This window comes from Gavia stellata, chromosome 1 (assembly GCF_030936135.1).
Source record: "Gavia stellata isolate bGavSte3 chromosome 1, bGavSte3.hap2, whole genome shotgun sequence".
Lineage (NCBI taxonomy): Eukaryota > Metazoa > Chordata > Aves > Gaviiformes > Gaviidae > Gavia > Gavia stellata.
In genome coordinates, this window is record NC_082594.1 from 124,448,244 (window position 1) to 124,468,002 (window position 19,759).

Sequence of the window (19,759 nt, forward strand, 5' to 3'; positions counted from 1 at the left end):
GTTGTGGTGCGGACTGCCAGCTCTGCTATAAAACAGTATTATACCATTATATCCATCATATCCTTGTGATGGATAAACCATTAACTACTTGTCTACTGATAAAACTTTAACCTTTTCTCTTCCACTTAGGGAAAAAAGAAGTTTTGCTGGAGAAGTAGCACACCGTTATTTCTATCATTTTCCACCCGATAAAACATTAGGCATTAAATTTTATGTCTTCTACTTGCGATAGGAAAATGTCCCAGCTCAGACACCCAGCTACATTTATACTGATAAGGGCTAGAGCTTGTTATTTGAGTGCACGGCATGGCTCGGAGCCACGCCAGTGAACCTCTTTTCCCTCCAAGCAAGGCACCCCCGTATATATATATGTGTGTATATATATATATTGCCTCCTGGGAACTGACTCTGGTCTTCAAACTAGACCTGCACAAGGTGGAAATGCTGACTGTATTAGGACTGACCTAGATCAGGCACTTGGCACACACTTTCAGGAGAGTAAATGGCATTTCCCTACTGCATAATTCGGACAGGCAGCGCAGAGCCTTGCGTCCCCTCTGTGCACCTCCACCGTAAAAGATGGTCACTCAGCAGGCACTGGCACAACTGGGAATAAAATCTGTGTCTTCAGATTCCCAGGGCATCTGATTCATCCAGAAAGGAGTGGGGGAAGAAAAAGAAAACGGGAAAAAGGCACAAGTGAAATGTGAAGTGGAAAGAAAAGTTACACCACCAGAACTGCCAAAATCCGTATCTTCTTCTGGATGCCAGCGTGTCCCCCACTGACAAGTTAAAACCTAAGAGATACATATCACAGTCAAAGTGAAGAGGCAAATAGAAATATTTAAAAAACTAATTGGAATAAACACTGTCTTTTTTATCATCAGTGATGAGTGGATGAATCCCCTGTGTGTGAGTAGGAACAGTACCTTGCTTTTACATGGTGTTCTTCATTAGAGAGGAAAGGAGGTTTGTTTGGCTTTTTTGCTTACCAAAGCACTTCCATCTCAGTTTTAGAAACAGGGCTCAAAAAACTGATGTGATATGCCAAGTACGTACAGAAACCCAGTCAAAAAAGGGCTCAGGTCTCTTGAGATTTGGCCCAATGATCTAGCCACTAGACTACTGATACTGCTACTGATACTGCTAGATACTACTGGGTTTTTAACACCTTACAGATTATGAAGATGTTTTTCCTCTTATCAAGAAAAAAGATGAGTAAGAGAAGGTATGCATTTAATCTCCTTGGTGGCAATCTGCAAAATATTCATTAAAATACTCATATTCAAAAAATTCATACGGAAAATACTAACCATCTAATTTTTAGTGATCGAGCCACTCCGTAATGAGAAAAGCACCTAAGGACATAGGAAAGACTGAGGAAATGCCGAAATAATTAAGATTGCATTTACTATTGGGAGCTCCAAAACTATTAATATGCCTTTTCAGACAGCCAAATGTCTTAACAATCTGGTCGCAGAGGTTTTAGTTAAAGACAGGCTGCACTGCCACACCAGTGACTGGTACTGGGACAAACCTCCGGGCAGGACAGGGCTGTTTGCTGTCCCTCCGGGCGCAGCTCCGGCTGGCTGGGGATCTGCCGGCCCCTCTGCGGTAGCCCTTGGGTTATGAGTGTGTCTCTTGTCCTAGATCTTTCCTCTCTCTGTGTTACTCTCATTAGCGTGGAAAACAGAAGGGAAAAGATCCTCAGTGCTGGGATCAGCACAGGGACACGAGGAGGGCACAGAGGCGGTGGCACGCGGCCGATGGGTGGGAGGGAGTCCGAGGGTGGATCTTGCAGGTGGGGAAACTGAGGCACAGCATAGTTCAGCAACATTAAGTTAAGCTACATCCAATATAGCACTAAGTCTGGGGTTTACAGTACGTTAAAAGCATACCCAGCTTCTGAATCACAGGATTGGGCCCTTTGCTAGCAGGAACGCTGCTAGATGATAGCAGGGACTTTGCATACTTGCCAAGATATTTGAATGACAAAGTAGGAAAGAAATAAGAACGAATTCTCGTGGTTACTGACATTGATCTTTCTGTTCAATGGAAATAACATCCCTGCTTCCTTCCTTTGCATAGCTAACATCATCATGGATGTCTTTGAGCGGCACGTTGTGTTTAGACATATAAAATACTGTGAGTCTAAAACCTTGGGTTGCAAGCCCGGGTTTGCAAATGGAAGACAGTTTGTCAACTGGGAAGTGGAAGTAGGATTGTGAGCAAAAAAGATTGGGAATTTCTAACTTCACATGAATATGTTATATAAACCTTATAGAAAAAAAAATGGTGTAAGGAACCAGATAGCAAAACCAAAAGAAATCAATAAATACATCCTAAAGGATAGCACACTTTTATTTATGAGAATATTAAACCATGCTTATATGATGGAATAATCGAACTGAAAGAAAACCTTATTACTTGCAGATTTGTATACGTGATGCGGCTGCGGGGAGACAAAACCGTTCTTGAGTGACTAGATATGTTTCTTCTGCTTTCCTCCATTTCTTTTAAGCCTTAATTAGAGCCAGATGTTTCTTATTTCCTTTCTTTTTTGTTTTCAAGCCTGAATAAAGTGCGGTGCCAGCAGTAAACACCATCTTCGACTTTGTTTTATGTGTCAACTGCATCTGGCTGAGTCAGAGTCACAAACCAGTACAATTCCAGCAAAGCAGTGCAAGCCTTCATTCCTGCTGTCATGCCCCGAAATCGGCATTACTGCTTCTGGGGCTGCTGCACAGGAGCCATAAAAATCCCGGAGTGTGTCTGAGAACCTTGTCCTGGGAAGTAATGCTGGAGGCAGGCTGGAATGCTGTATACCATGAACGCAGCTTCTCCTCCCATAGCCTTAGAGTGCTGGGAGTGATTTCTAGTTGCTTAACGGCTATACAGTTGTATAGATCCGCAGTCTATTTTCCATTTCTTCTTTCTCCTCCTCAGGGAGGCAATAGCTGGTAACCACAGAATGTAGACGTAACCATTTCTGCTCCAATTTCATGCCCTTACTGTGACATTGACCTCTTGGGTACCATTCCCTTCAGAATATTTTGTGATTAAATGGCAGGGGTCTATATGTCAGAGCTTTCTTTCTGAATCAAACTGCAAAGTATGCTGTGGTATTTATAATTATGCTTTTCAACTGCTTTTTAAATGTATTTTCGTTCTAAGAAGTGTATCAAATATAAAAATCCATGAACTGCAACAATTACATAGCTAGGTGTTAGAAATTACTGTTCTCAAAAAGTAAGCTGAGGACCAGTTATGCCTTATTTGAGAAATATTAGGCTTTTTACCTCCATGTATTTTGAGCAAGTACATGTTTTACCTAGAATAGATTTTAAAGGCAAGTGTCCAGCAGTTTTCCAGTTGTCTTTCTCCCTTTTAACAGATGTGCTGTTGTTGCGCTGTCCTTGGGAGTCAGGCTTGCTTCCACTACTGCACATGCTAAAGGGCTTTTTGGATAAAAAACTATTCTGTTTTCTTCCACTGACTTCTGTACCAGTAACTCCTACCCCAGCTGCTCTGGTTCAGAGGAACTGAACCATGTGGGAGGAGGGCATTAAGGTACCAGATACACCGAAGTTTTCTAGTGCCTCAGTTTTAAGGATGAATGAACCTGTAGGATTGAAAATCCTTGCTGCCAAATTTACTCTTAGTTCAAGCTAGGTTTAGATAGAAGGGAAAAAACCTATTTATTTATATAATATAGAACAAATATCACAGTTACTGAGCTTTACAGAGGTACAGGTAACGTAAATGAGAGAAAGCCACGTTTAACCCATTTATCGTCATGATAAAACTTTAACGGGTTCCTTCCCTCCTATCAGACAAACTCCTCACCTTACCCGTGTGTGTGTGCCTCTATCGGTGGTGCCAAAGGAGTAGATCTTTACAGCACAACTGTTCCACGCTACAGGTGTTTTGACACTGTAGTTTTGCCCCAGGGATGCAGATGCCCATTAGTGCTTGGAGCACACGAGGCGCAATGCTGGAGAGCACCACTGAACTTCGTTTCCCGTGAAGGGACTCCAGCTCCCACGCTTTGACTCCTCTCCGTGATGCAAACCTTGACACTTACGTTAGGACGAGCGGGTCAGGTCCAAAGCGCTCTCTTGATCCAGACTAAAATGCTAGTGTAGGTGCACCCCGTAGTGTGGTCGGGGACCCAGGAGCTGCAGGAGCAGCCCTGCCTTTAGGCTGCCAGCTCGGAGATGCTCTTTTCCCCCCAGGACATCTTGTTCCCTGGTTGTCCAGGGGGTGGTTTCAGCCTCCGTTCCTTTGGGCTACTGACTCCTTCGCAGCCTGCTGACAACAATGAACGAGCTCTTTTGGGCTCAGGCAACGCCGTCCCAAGACCAGTCTCCCCATACCCTGCATCAGTGCCTCCCTCCATGCCTCACCCCAACACCAATGCAACCGTGAGGTCCTGAGTCATCCCCGCGGGTGGAAACACCTTCCCATTGTGAGCCAAGCTTCTGCCACACACTGAAGCTGGTCGTTCTTACACAGAGCCAATGCCAAAATGTGCATTTTACACGATTGCCCAAATGGGATGGAGCATGCAGCCCGTCACCAGCTTTTCCTTGAGGTTGACCATCAGAGTAAGAAGTCATGCTGACCTTGTGGTTGGAGATAGCTGACCCCAGCCCCAACCCCAGAGGATACGATGACATTGGTACATTTGATTTTCTATGCAAACTGGCTGATTCCCCAGTTGGTTTATTTAAAGCTACTTCTAGATTTTTAAAGTTTCTGGCTGGTAGTTTTTGGAAGTCTTATGTGACTCTCTCAGATTCGTGAGCAACCAGATGAAATGGGAAATTAGGAAGTGCTGACTTTCTCTCCCTTACCTGGTCCTGGAGAAATTTAGAAGTTTTCTTATATACAGGTAAGTGCATCCCACCCGAAGTTCTCTGAAGTTCTCCGTAGTTGACAAAAAAACACTCTCTGACAAATATGTAGCAAAGTGGCATCAAATCCATGGAATGATGAAAGCAAGCCATGGGATTGTAATCTTTAATGAATAATCAATTTATCCCCAAAACACAGTCTGAGGGGGGCCAAAATTATTTGCTACTTTTTGTCAGGTATGGTCTCTAGTTTTAATTTTAAAAACTGGTGAAAAATATGAAGAAGACAAAATCTTTAATTGCCAACATTTCTTCAAGTATCTCAGGTTTTTTTCTTTCAGAATGCATTTTCATCTTACAGCAGAAGAATGTGTTTGTTTTTTTTCTTTAAAGGAAAACGGGAGCAAAGTCAAATAAAATCCTAAATATTTTTATTATTAAGCTTGACAAAACAGAAAGATCCCGTTCATGCAGTTCTGTTTACTTGGCTTGCTGGCTGCTCCATCATGTATGACACAGGAGACCAGATCCAAATCTGGGACCTCCTTTTTCCATAGCATTTGACTTTTGTGGATCTGTGAAGCTCTACTGCCCAGACCTCAAAAAGAGTTGGTTTCACCTGTGTTGTAAATGACAATTAAATAGGAGAACCAAGGGAATTTGACAAGGCAGCACCGACCTTTCCTGAATTAGTGTGCAACTCGTTCAAATGTCTGGGTGGGCAATGAGAGTAACATGTCTATCCCACCCCATCCTGCCCCATAAATGGTTATTTTTTTTCCCCTGAAAACATGACAAACTTCTTATATGAATAAATCAATTTTATTTAAATAAAATTACAGGCATATCTTGTCTATTATAAACTACCATATAGTTTTTCAAAGGCACCGATATTTAACAATAATTTAAATTTTCTTGAGAGCAGCTACCTTTTTCTGAGTGGCATTTGTAAACTTGTCAGACTTCCTTCCACTCACTCAACTCAAGCAAAATCTGTTGCTAGTGAAATGCTGAAGGCTGTACCTTTTTCATCGCAATAGGTACCTGACTGTTCCTGGGCATCTCTTTTGCACAATGCTTGAGAAGAATGGGTCAAGTGTTCTGCGTAGCAAAAAACCACCCTGAAATGGGGTGTTTCTTTCGTTTGTGGCACCAAAAGTACATCAGGCACAAAACCCCACTATGACACTCACTCTGCATTTACTGTAAGTATGAAAAACACAATTCAAGAGACTACTTTTTCTTTGGAGCTTCAGGATCTGTTTTTCCTTGCATTTCTTCAAGCTTAATAATGCAATGCCACCTTCTCTTACGTGAAGAGAGAGTTTTTGTAAGAAGCCAGCCCTACAGTTGTGTGTCACAGACTGCATTATCCTCCAGGTTGGGCTTCTTTAAAGGCATCTTTGCTAAGCATGGTTGCACCAAAACCAGCAGATATATCTGATGGGCTTATTCGTCCAGTTCTCTGATCGTTTACAGGAGATTCACAGCAGGGAGACAGAGGGAGATAGAGGTGATATCTCTCAGCAGGCTGAGTCCTGCACAGGTTTTCTCCCAAGAAAACGCGCAGACCTACAGCCACTGCTGGGCTAATGCCCAGGCGCAGCTAAGGACAGAGCCAGAGGCACCAGGCTGAGGCGGTCCCGGGAGGATCTGTGGCAGGCAGCCACTCTTCTGGCCATCGCGTTCGAGTACTGGCACTTTTTCAAAAGGAGAGTTTTCTAAGCACCGTCCATGTTCACAGCTCACTCAGGTTGCTGAATCTCATGAGGCTCACTTCGTCAACTGATTTTGGCTTACCGCGACAGACTTTTGTAATAATCCCCAAGTTCTCTTTGATACATAACCACCGCCTTCACTGCCCAGCACTGCAGAAGCTTTATACGCCAACCATGCTAACAGGAAAAAAATTCTGCCCTTTAAAAAAATCCCAACAATTTAGAGACAAGAGTGATGTGGCGCAATGAAGGTACAATTAGAGCTGGGTGTAATGACATGCGGCATTTGGGCAATGTATCCCTGCTGCAATTAAGAGGCAAGCTCCTCAGCAAAGCCGTGGATCTTCCTTCTGGCTTATGCCAACAGAAAATCTGATTCTAATGGAACCACAGTAATGAAACTCAAGCCTTGGATTTGCAGAGCGGAGTAAATATCAATTAATTCAGAGTTTACAGTGAGACCACTGCAAAGCTGAGACACGGAGCTACAAAAATGCCATGCTGATACCTAGCTTACAAGAATGTCCTGAGACAGGCTTCATTAAAGTTTGCCAGAATCTCCAAGGCCCTTCAGAGAAAGGCATTGAAGAAGGGCAAACAATTATTAAGAAAAGTGGTGATCTTTGGCTATGCATATGCAGTTTCCTGTTTTACATTTATAAAGACAGAAATGTCTGTGAGCCAACTATTCTTGCTTTCCAAAGTAGATTCATCTGGATAATCTGACACCTGGTTGCAAGTGTCACTTCATGATACTTGGCAAAGATCTAAAATAATTTTTAAAAATTACCAACTGAAGTTTTCTAAGAAGACATATCAAAGCTCAGCCAGTTTATCATGCTTTTCTTCCTGCTTAGGTTATCCCATTAGTTTAGAGATACAGCACCTTAATATTTGTACAGTATTAATATAATTTGTCAAGAAAAGCAGTGAAGAAACTTGCATTGTCCCTGCCTATGAGAAGCAAAGTACCTTCTGAAGATCTCCTTCAGAATAAACAACCTCACTGATTTTGGAAAGGCATCGATAAGGCAGTCTAAAATTCAGCATTAACAGTATGTGCAGCTAAGGAAGGCGCTCCTTGAAAAAGAGAAGGTAAACAGTGGGTCCTAAAAATGAAGTAAATGTGTATGTTGCATTGAAGGTCAAATAGCTTTAGGAAAAGCCTTTAATTTTTTTTCTGAGTCCTGGGATCCCTTGGAGCTACAAACTATTTTATTGCCTATCTTTTTAAGCAATCAGCTTACTGCAGTTAATAATTTTACGCTACTCATTTTTTCTGGTTCACACTGAAAAAAATACAGGGGAAACTCAAAAGTAGAGAGGCCAGATCCTACAGCTGTCATCCAACTAGCAGAGTCCAGCTCTGCATTCCCTTAGGAGTATCTGAAAATACTTGAATAATAGAAGGAACACACTTCTGCAGCACCAAACCTGATGCACCGGTACTACTTGAACAGAATTTGTTGTCCTGCACTAGGCTGTTTCCAAAAATAATTAGAAAATAGTATTTTTAGAAGGTGTTCTAAATGGAAGGGCTGTTTTCCAGAATGACCACCTTACCACTGACGGATATGTAAAACAGCCCACGGCCACCGGCATGCATCCTGTGCTCAGTCCTCTGGAAAGCAGAGCATACATGCAGCGGTGCAGCAAGTGCTCCCTCCTGCCCAGCTGCCTGTGCAAGTCTTTCGAAAGATGTATTAGAGCCAGAGCGATGCTTCAACAGTCCACCCCGCAGGGGCAACGTGCTGATATACATTTCTTTTGCCACGTAGCAGTTATTTCCCTTTTGTTGAGGTTGGAGCGCATCCCAAGCAATACTGAGCGCTGGGGAGGGCACTCTGGTTTTCACCGGATCGAGACTTCAGTTTTAGTGGAGAAAATAAATACAATTAAAAAAAAAAATCATTATTTTGTAAGTCACTCACTGCTGTGGGTAGCTGGGCATGGAGCTGCTATGAAGGCAACATCTGCCCTCCCGCAGCTCACCACGCAGCACTGTGCAGGCTGCCCAGCCCTCGCAGGGGTGAATAAATCCGGGTGCAAATCCATCTCATCCTGCCCACAGATCAGCATTACCCGCTCCTGACCCAGGTGCTGGGTCCAGTCGCGTGTCTGCTATGAACCCTGCTGAAATTCCACCAAATTCCTCCGAAGGAAAGGAAATAACTTTGGAAAAGAAACTGGCTTTGCGGATGGGCATTGCCCCACTGGACACCCCCCAGCCTTTCTGGAAAAGTTGCTCCAGGGGCTGAGGGAAAGCTGGGTCACTTCACTGCCTTTCAAAGTCAAATGATAGCAAAAAAGCAGGACAATCTAGGCATGGGAATGAATAACTGTGGTGGCTTTTGATCGTCATACACCTCTTTGGTCCTCCTACCAAGCTTGGGAGTATCTCTGCGGGAGTGAACACACTACATGCTCTTCAAGGAAGCGCTGAATGAGTTTGCAGTGACTAGTTCTTTCCATTTAACGTAAAGCCACAAGCAGAGACATGAAGGTGTTATACAAGACAGCTGCGAGACTCTGATTTTTTACCTTGTTCTACTGTTTTCCAGGTCTGCACAGTTATTTATGCACAGTTACTTGCAGGGCAACAAAAACGCTTATTTGGACACCCTAATTATGGAAACTTAACAGCCCATTCAGCAGCAGCTGGAAAACATTCTGCTTAGCTTTTAATGAGGCAAACACACAGACTTCATCATGCCGCCTCATCCAGTCCAAGTCTGTCTAATATTGGTCTGGTTTTCTTTGAAGCATGTGATAAGCAAGGTGCTAGTGCAACCACCACAAATCGATACCCAGCTTACCCTCCGCAAATAAAGATGTAACTGTGTAGATGTAGACAGTACTCTGGGGATGATATTTGCATAGCAGGTTGTAGTAGAGAATGAATAAGACAGCAAACAAACCTAGAAATGAGGTATCAGTTAGCCTAATGGTAGAGTGGGTAAACTAGTCAAGCCATATTCATACTAAATTTCATCTTCTGACTCCTGATCTCGTTCAGATGTTTTCAGTAATCCCATTTCCATGGACTGGGACTGTTTAACCTTTGAACGAACTGCCCTGGAAACAACAACAACAACAAAAAAAAGAGTTGTCAATAGTAACTCAAAGGCTCATGTGGCCATTTTTACGTGGTAAAAAATTGTTTAACTCTTGCATCTCATCGGGGAATTAGGAAGATTGATTTATGAAGACTTGAAGTGGGCCACTGTGGAAGACAACATAAAGAGGAGATAGTGTTTTCAAGCAGCATCTGGGCAGAATTTAACCCCAAGCCTCAACTGTAGATACCTGTATTTTAGCATGAGTGACCACTATACAATGTGCGCATGTACCGTGACGTTAGCATGTGCTGCCTTTAACCATGCCACCTGTACGTACTGCTTGTAAGAGCTTGTTCCTGTGGACACATCTAAGAGCGTACACCAACCTCACTGTAACATCCAGAAAGTTCAATGTTGTGAAGGTACAAGACCGATAGCTGCATTCATTTGGAAGAGCGCTATAAAGCTGTGAAGAAGAGTGAGTCTGGCCAACCTCCCCACGGACGGGAACTCTGCACGGCGTGCCGTGATCAACATGGGGGGGGGCTTGTCTGATGCTGCGGCAGCCTCCGTTCCCAGCACCAGAAGGGATGTAAGATTGCTGTCACCTTCTTTACAGTTGCCGTCCTTTCCACAACAAACCAGCTACCCAGCCTTGAGTGTTGGTGCCTTTTGGACTGAGATCCAAAAAGACATGGCACCTCCTCAGTGCAAAGCAAGACTGCAAGAACTACCTATGGCCAAAGCATGATTAAATAGGGCTATTAGGATGGCAGGGGTAAAGCGAGGGGTGAGAAGCATGTTTCGGACAGTGCAGGCAAAGGCTTGGTAAGGTCCTGCGGGCAGAAAGTGATCACACATGGCGGAATCAGGCTCATTTTTACAACCAAGTTAACTCTGCAGTTGGAATTTTGTCGGAATTAACACTGGGGAGCAAGGAAAAGGGCTAACTTTAGACTAATCAGGGGATGAAACTGGCTAGTGAAAAAGAACTCATGTCTAATCATAGGAAATTGCTGGCAATGAAACCTGTCCAGTAATCGTGGAAGTGAAGTCATGAAGGCTGCTGACTAAGCCTCTTGGAATTAGTAGAGATGAGCACTGGGAGAGAAGATGCTGTAGGGAAAAAAGCTCTCTCTGCCTTGTCACTTTTTATGCACTTACAAATGTGGAAGACTATCAAAAAGAGCTCGTTTTGTGTGAGAAGCATTATGCTGTCAGAGCTGTACTTTATGAACGATTTTCCACTTTCTACTGAAGCAATGAGTAATGTTGTCTTCATTGAATACCTGTTTTTATTTTACCTTGCAAGACAATTAATTACTTTGTGGAAACCTTTTGATTTGTCAGTGAAACTTTTCTAAAATGAAGCTCCTGCTAGACTAAATAGACAGGTCTCCAAAGTTTTAGAATTTCAAGTAACTTACCAGCTGACGATTGTGTAATTCACTGCCAGTATAAGAAAAGCAAAGGCATAATGCCAGCAGTAGCACATGGTCAGGAACATCATATTAGTATGATCCGCCTGATTCCACTCTGGGCTCCCATTTGGAGGGTAAAGCACGAAACCAATCTGTAATAAAATAAAAGACATTTAGCAAACGTCATTTGACATATATCCTATGCCATCTCATGTATTGTGCTACCCATCACAAGGCAGATGTTTCATTTTCTTATAGAGCTGATTATTTCTGTGATTATTATCAAAACCAATTTTGCAGTCACACTCAGATGCGACGGATCATTTTACACAGTTTTGTGCAGAAATGCCTTTGAAGATGCAGAGCCAGTCCCAGAGACCCCCTGCTCTTGCCCAGCGAATTAAGGAGCCGGCCCAATAAGTCCTGCAGCCATCACAATTACATACTGTAAGGAGAGGGACTGGTGCTCAGCCACGTATGGGCTGAACTGCAAGCACATCACCAACCAGCCAACCTGCCCGTCCGTTTGCACTGACTCGCTTCTTCCCAACAGCATCTGGGAATGTGTTACGTGGTTCAGAAGATGAATAATAAATTAAGAAATAAAGGTGAGCCATAAGTCTCTTTCTTCTGGGTCATCGGGGGAAAAGGTCAGGTTTGAAATTATTTAAAAATGGAGCTTTCTCACCCAAGGCTATAAGTTCATGTGAAATGCATAGCTGATTTGTTTATTCAGAGCTGGGAAAGATCAAATTCAGATTAATGCATAAGCTGGGAAACTACTAATCCCATGGCTACACAGGGGTCTGCCTTGACAAGCACCAGTCCTCTGTACTGCCTAATACTCTTCAAAGTCACCGCTCAGCTGTTTAGCTGAGAATTTAGGAGCTGGAAAGAGGAGGAGGGGAAGGAGGGGAGGAGTGCATTTTGCGTTTCCATGCAGAGAATTCCATGAATGAGGGTGTTGATGATGCAGAAAGAAAGTCCCTTTACCTTTTACAAATTTGTCATGCTGCCGCCAGTATGTGGTTTTCAGTCACACATACGGTTGAAGTCTGATGCGGATGTGAAAAAAGCCACACTTAAATCTCTTGTATTTTTAGTTCTTCCATTTTTTACTTTGAAACAAAAATCGCATTGTCTCCAGAGCTAAAGAAATAACTTGTTCTAAAATTAGACTAGGCAGACAACAAAGAATAAATGGTTGCATCTAATTCCTCTTATGTAAAGCTTCTTAAATCACTGAAGAAAAGTTTACAAACAAGAAAATAAACCACCAAGTGCGGCAGCACCAGGTTCTTGAGTTCACTTATAGAAAAACATTGCCATTTCGGAGGTCTGTCTTCTTGCCAGAGCAAGTATTTAAATATTTGATTTGGTGCTGTGTGTCCAGTTCTCCTAAGGAACAGCAAACGTTTTTATTAATCGTGTCTGGCCAGCATATAAAAAAAGGGAAGCCAGTCTAGACATGCCGGAAAGAAAAATCACTGGAGTGACCTCAGTTCTCCACTATAAGACGAAACACACATCGGAACTAGCGCTCCTATTTCTTTGTTACAAGATCACAGCAATTCATTAAGTTCTGTCTCTTGTTTGACAGCAGAGAAAGGGTCGCTATCAAATATCTATTAGATAGATCTCTGTAGATATTGGATAGAATCACAAGTAAGTGAAGGCATGGCAGCCACATTTTGAATTCTTTTGGGAGCCACAACCCTGGAGTATAAAAGTTTGGGCTGTTACTTCTTTGGCTCAGTTTCCCAAACACTGGAAAAGCAGGAGGCTTTACATCACTCAACCTCTTAATGCAAATCAGGAGCTCAAATACCTTTTAAACCTAGGTTGCCACTGTTGAAATGCTTTTTAGAAGGTAGAAAGAAGCAGCCAACATGAAAGGTAATTTGCGCCTTTGTTCCTCTTCACGCAATGTCAATGGGTGCTTTGCCTCGCCTGTCCAGTACTCCCAGGGCATTTACTCGCCGCTCCGGCAGCTGACAGCGGGGACTGTCTTTGTAAAGAACAGCGCAGATTGCCGGACTGTAAAATCACTGCCATTTGGCTGGCAAATTTTGAACAAGATGTTACAGAGCTCAGAGGTGATGTTCAATCGCAATGGAGAACTCAACAAAACCACCTTAGCTTTTCTATTGATTCAAATAAAAGACACTAGAATAAAAAATGGCTTCTTCATCCGTGAAACAGATATGATAAATACTTTCATCTCTTTAAAGGGACATTAAGAGTGCATTGCTTTCTATGAGTCCTTTGAGGTCTCTGTTTAAAAGACATATTGTATCACCTGTGAAACATCTGCGAGGGGGTAAATGACTAAATTTGGTGAAGGAAGACATTCCTAAGGCAGAAAAGTGACTTACCTGCCAGAACCAGCTGCCTTGTAATATGCAGAGGCTTGTACGGAGCATCTCTAGCACAATACTGCCGCGGAAGAAAACTTCCAGAAATATGCAAACAGCAGCTCCAAAAATAGCAAATAGCAATAACTGATGAACATGAACATCCAGCATGGCTCTCCCATGAAGATGGTAGCAAAAGAGAAAACCTGCAATAAATTAAGTCATCAGTTTAAGGTATTTTCTTCCCTTGTAATCTCCCTGCTTTTAGAAAACAGTGAACCTTTAGCATTTCCCTTTATGCCAATATCACCTTCTCAGTTGAACTGAAAGTAATTTTTTAAGACTGATGCCTACACACCGTGTACTCCCACTCCCGAGCTCAGACCGGGGAATTGCGTGGGAAGCTGCAGCTTTGTCACCTTTCATTTAAAACATGTTAACAGAGAGTCTCATTCATCTGTCTCTGAAGATAGAGGGATGCTATTAGATATACTGTGCATGCAGCAAACATAGATTGAGCGTGTCTCCAGCCCAACTCCAACATGCGACGGCTGTGCAGGTAAACGCGCTCACACTGGCTTTAGCCAACAAGTTGCGTACCATGTCAGTACATACATTGAAGCACGTGCCTGAGCTGCTGAGCATTTACCCAAAACAGGCTTGTGCTGCTATTTTCATAACATTTCTGTTGCTATCTATCTATCTGAGCCAGTTAGGAAAGCAGAGATCCACCTCTACAATGTGTGATCATGCTCTGGGCTGCAGTGCAGACAAACCCTCAGCAGTTTAAGGAGGGCCAAGACGGATCTTTTTTAAGCGTTTCAGGGAGATGATAAACACGCAGATCCCATAGGCTCATTCTCTGAGGTTGATTTGAGATTCCCAGACCAGAGACTGATACCCCTCTGCAAATGTCACGGGCACCTCTGCAGGGAGAGGTAAACTGACCTTCGATGAACACTGCTAAGGAAAGCATCATCCTGTCCATGGCCACGGGCAACGCGTTGGTCCCGTGAGCCACTATGTCAACCAACCCTGAAATTCCATAGAAGAGGTACATGGTGGCATGTTGCCAGTTCATCAAGTGATCCCAGTGCTTTTCCTCATAATTATACAACTTCAGATGAGGTCCGTCGGGAACAAACTGCTCGGCCACCATTCCTGCACATGAAATGAGAATTATAACTATTTGTCCTGGTGCTTAAGGTATAGACTGATGATAAGTCTTTATACAAACAACAGAGGCAACAATATATCCCCACGCAGCATAACACCAGTCGGTTTGGGGTTTAGTCTGGCTGCCTGAGGATTGCTCTGGGTGATTGCTGTGTTTTGCTTCCTTCTGCCCAGTTCAGCCATTCCCAATAAAGTTTTTAACACGTTGTCCAAAATCAAATGGAAATCCACAGAGGGCTCAAAGATACTAATTTTATATAAATTTTCAAGAAAATAGGCAGTGGGTGAGGGAGAGATGAAATAAGTTGCTTTGCTGAGGGCAAGACCACAGAGTGAGCTCAAGCATATATTAAGCATCACATAATCCAGAGAGGAGAAAGCCGGAGGAAACCGGGCTTCAGCTCCACTCCTGGTGGGTCTGTTTGCATCTTGCAGTTCCCAGCAGTGAAAATGGAGACAGCTATTCTGTGCTGCTTTTTTTTTTTTTAAACAATTGCTATTGTAGTAGTCCTCTGACTGAATTTTTCAGCTGCCTTTCCCAGTGGTTCAAACATGAGTATAACACACGCTGAAGTCCCCAAACCAAAGATTTACCGTTTCAGTCCTCTGCAATATGCAGGATGGCAGAGTTCAGACTCTTCATTCAAAGGGGATTTTTCCTATAAAGCCATAAAAGGAAATCCCTCCACCGTGCAGAGTTATTAAAGGTCCCATGAGAATGTATACTGCGTTAGTATTTGAATTGCTCCACTGCCTCCCTTACCTTGGCCCCTCGGTGTCTTGCTAACTAGCCGCAGTACTCCATCAAGGGAAAAGCTGCTTTTAGATACTTGATATGATCAATGAAGTTTGGGAAGGGTTTAAAATACGTTATGCTTTTAAAACATTGAAGTTCATTATATTGTTTATAAAGCGTGGGCCAGCATCCTGCTGTATAAGTAGATAAGCTGCAGAGCAAATGCAGTGGTTTTCCACCTTCATTTCAAGTTTTCCTAACACAGAAACAGCAGGTTTTACTCCTTCTGCTGTTTTTACTGTTTGTCCTTGCCAGGCTTCCTTGTCCACATTTTTGACTGGAATTGAAATTACTATACGTTAAAACAATAGCTTTGTGTTTCAGGGTGAAACCAAAAACACTGGATGAGTGTTTTAGCTGCCCGACTACCTCTAGACACTGACTGGGAGATTTGTAGGGAAGACGTCCTCACTCACACCTCAAAATGAACACTTTTATTTAGGCGTTGATAATTTTTTAAGGCATATCAAAGTGTATACTGTATACACAACATCACTTCAGTGCTGATCTATCTTAACTGATACAACACCCAGAGGGGAAGGAAAAGCAAGAACAAGATTTTGGCACAGCCTGCGCCTTCATCAGAAACCAGGCAACTCTGAGCGTCTAAAGAAGAGTAGATAGATAGAATCTGAAAATATAAAAATACTAAAAAATATTAAAATACTAAAAATTAAGATCCTTTTCAACTTGAGAGCCACGTGTGCTGAGCTCCCCAGGTCCCCTGTTTTTTAGCTTACTTACTCTGTAAAGGTAAATTGCTGACATACAGCCTGCTGGAATGTAACCAAGAATTAGGCACTTCCAGTTGGCTGCACAGCTCACTAAACCACCCCCATGGGTTTGTACCCAGGCCAGTCCACCACCGAAGGAGAAACAGCCCCCCCCACACCCCGTTGCAACAGTCCCGCAGCAATAAGGTCTGGAGTGCAGTCTTTCTTTGTGAATATTTTCACTTTTGAATGACGTTAATGAAGAAGCATCTGCATTTACGTATTTTATCAATAACTCAGTGGAGACTGCCGACACCTGCGATGGCTGGATTCAAAATAGAAAAGCAATGCCCCCACGGTCTGGTGGTCCCAGTCTGCATGGGAGAGCCCCTTGCCTAAATATCTTATCTCCCTCCCTGAAGTAGCGAACAGCATATGAACACTCAGATGGACCAGCTGTGAAGTAGTCAGGAGACCTTAAAGAAGCTCCCAAAGACCACTATGGCTGGAAACCGTGTCACCATTGTAACTATGTAGTTACTAGCTGGAGCCCCACTAGTTCGTAGATTCATGGTGCTTGAAGGACAAAATACCAAAACACAATGAGAGATGTTTTATCAGAGAACAAAATTTAAAAGAGCCTTTTTGTTGTCTGCCCCAAGTCCACCTTACTTACCAATCAGGGCAAAGACAGCTTTGACGATCCCCTCAACAAACTCCAGGCGCTGAAATCCTGCCCTGGAACCAAGGTAGCAAGCGTTCTTGTTTTTTCGACAGGCGTACTTCAGCGGATACTTCACTGACCACCACAAGCCAAAAAGAAGGAAAAAGCTTCCAGGGAGGGCATGCCCTTTGAAATTGCCCATGGTTTTCTGCTAGGCGGTACCTGAAGGTGAAACAAATGCGGATCCATTGTGGGAATAGTAGGAGAATTCTGTAGGGTATCAATTTAAAATCTCCTTGCATAGATCAAAAGGGTGTCACTGAATTAAGTATTCACACTTCATTTAACAATAAATTTGGGTACTTATCTCCCCTGGCTGTTCAAAACACCCAGCAGCCTCCCCAGTGTCATAGCTTTGCAGAACAAGAGTAAGAGACCCAACTGCAAAGCAGCTGACCTGAAATGCAGAGCTGGCAGGGGGCAAGTTAAGAGAAAGCAAGCCATAGCACACGATGTCATGCTGTTGAAGTTGTATTAGCAAAAGAGAGAACGTGAATATTCACAATTTGGTTCTGTCACATTTAGAGAGGGTTTTATGTTTCTTTACTTCACAAACAGAAATCAAGACAATACCCGACAGAAGGAAAAATGTATTGTATACAGATCCGATGGATAACTATTCGCTAATAAATTGTATTTTGTATTTCAATCTGGATGTCTCATTATGATTTACAAACATCAAGTCATTCTCAATATTTGATAGGTGAATTATGCACCCACGACTAGATACATATTATTAAGTACATCAAGTGCACTGAGTGATAAGGTTATTAGTTGGTCAGTGTTATACAGTCATTTAAAAGCAGTGTCATTAATAAAACCTAGCAATTCTGGTCATCAGCCCAACTTTTAGGAGAGTTAACTTAGCTCCAATAGCTTCTTCATTAAAACGACAGTTCTAACATTAAATTGCAATTTTTCTTTAAGTTATTGCAAACTGAGTTGTTGTGCATCATGACCCAAAGGCATGCTAAATCTTTGCACAGGCAACGATCAAGAATAACCTGATAAGAAGCATTGGCAATCTGTACTTTCTGTTATTGCTGTTGCTGACTTAAAAATCGATCATGACACTGCACTGGAGCCATCTGGTTATGAATAGAACATGGAGGCTCTGGTATATTTTTCTTTTCAGTAAGTATTTCCTATGGTCAGCTCTGCATAAGAAGTTTTAAACTGTGGCTTGTGGGCCATGGAGTACTTGCAGCTGGTTCACGTAATGCTGTCTAGTCACGTAGCGTGAGCACTCTCCTATTTCTGGAGGCTAAACTCCACTGAAAGCATATTTTTAGGGTTTTTTTTAAGAAGAGAAACTTTTCCACATGCACAGGTCCTGAAGCTGCCATAAGACTATTACCCAACTGCATGAGGAGACTGCATGACCTATATAGCCACAAAGGAGAAGAAAAAAAATACGACTGTTCATGCGTAGCACAAGGCAGGCTGTGATTTAAACAGGCATGCTGAAGAGGGTCCTGCCCCTGCTGCCTGTCCTCCCCTCTTCCAGAGCCGATTTCTCCCGCCGTAAGGGCTGCAGAAGGGGAGGGGTGAGCTTTAAAAGCTTTCCCTGGATAAAATTCCCCTTAGCTAATTTCTAGGGAAGTATTATTGAAGTGCAAGAAAAGAGAAACGCTCTCAGCACGGGCACCCCAGCCACCAGGATGGTGATGACCACCTCCATCTCTGGGGGTCCGAGGGTCAGGAGAGCCTTTCTCTGCCTCCTCTGCCTCCCTCACCACCCTTAAAGCCCCGCTGCGTTGATGCCTGTGTGTTATATTTGCAGGTGGGGAGAGCACTGCAGCCTACAGCGCAGTCAGGATCTCAGTGGTGCGGTTGGGGGGCTCAGCCCCGCAGGTTGGACCCACTCTCGGCGGTCTCGCAGAAGAGGTACCTCGTTTCGGGACATCTTTAGTTGAAAGAGTCTGACCAGCTTGTGCATCACTGCCGGTACTCACTGCGCCGTTGTTTGCCTCCAAAAAGGGCAGTACTAACAGGAGCTGATATGGTAGACAGTCGCTTAAACTTTGCTTTAAGCTTTTAAATACTTCTTTTGCTTTGAAAGCCTTAATTTCTGGTTCTTCTAAAACTTGCTGGCCTGAAAGGCATTGCTGTCTTTTCAGACACGTTGGTTTTTTTTCCTTCTTTGAATGAAAGGAGGAGGGGAGGAGTGGCCTTTCCTCGCCATATGTCTGATCTCACTGAACACCGTTCATTAGAAAGACTTCATTCATTAGTTATTTTATTATTCACCACAGGTACATCACACTCCAAATGGAAAGTTTTACCCTGTACCCCACATCAAAGTGAGATACTGGATTAAAAAGGTAAATTAAACCTATGAAAAGCCTCCCTCTAGGAGAGTTACAGCTGCAGGAGGAGTCAAATGAAGAAGAGCGTGTTCATGTCCTTTGTAGTGCGCGGTATACAAAACTTAAAATTGATTTTCAATCTGTAAATTCACACCTGGGGTATCCAGAGCTCTAAACCCTGCAGGATTTTTCTGCCCTAAATCTGGGTAATCCATCAAGATACTCTGTTCAAAACTGTTTTTTACCTTTCAAAACAAGGGAAAAGAAGAAAAGGAAAAGACTGATACAGCAGCTACTGCTGCGTCTCCAATATAAACAAAACAGAACCAGAAAAATTGATTTTTTCCTATAAGCAGTACAACATATATTATTAGCTTTAGGGAGTGCAAACTTCAGTTTGAGTTCATCCAAAGACGTTGGGGAATATTCGTAGGATTTCTCTAGGAAGAGACACGTCAGCTCTGCCAGCCGGCTGTTGTGGCAGATCTATGGAACACTGAATCTCAATGCAGTCAGCTTCAGAAAGGAGTTACATGAATTATGAATGATACGAATTATACTTTAAATCCTTAGCAAACTTAAAAACACCAGGACAAAGTTTGCCTTACGCTGATTAAACTTCCCAAATCATGA

General features: G+C 43.0%; 1 protein-coding gene across 1 annotated transcript; it reads right to left on the bottom strand.

Moving 5' to 3' along the window:
- Nucleotides 1-9,550: 9,550 nt before the first annotated feature.
- Nucleotides 9,551-16,959, bottom strand: TMEM45A (transmembrane protein 45A). Its single transcript, XM_009819800.2, has 5 exons — nt 16,770-16,959; nt 14,357-14,569; nt 13,430-13,614; nt 11,061-11,206; nt 9,551-9,649 (listed from the first exon to the last, which is right to left on the bottom strand). The coding sequence occupies exons 1-5, from the start codon at nt 16,957-16,959 to the stop codon at nt 9,556-9,558; spliced, it is 828 nt and encodes a 275-aa protein (XP_009818102.1). The 3' UTR covers nt 9,551-9,555.
- Between the last annotated feature and the right edge of the window lie 2,800 nt (nt 16,960-19,759).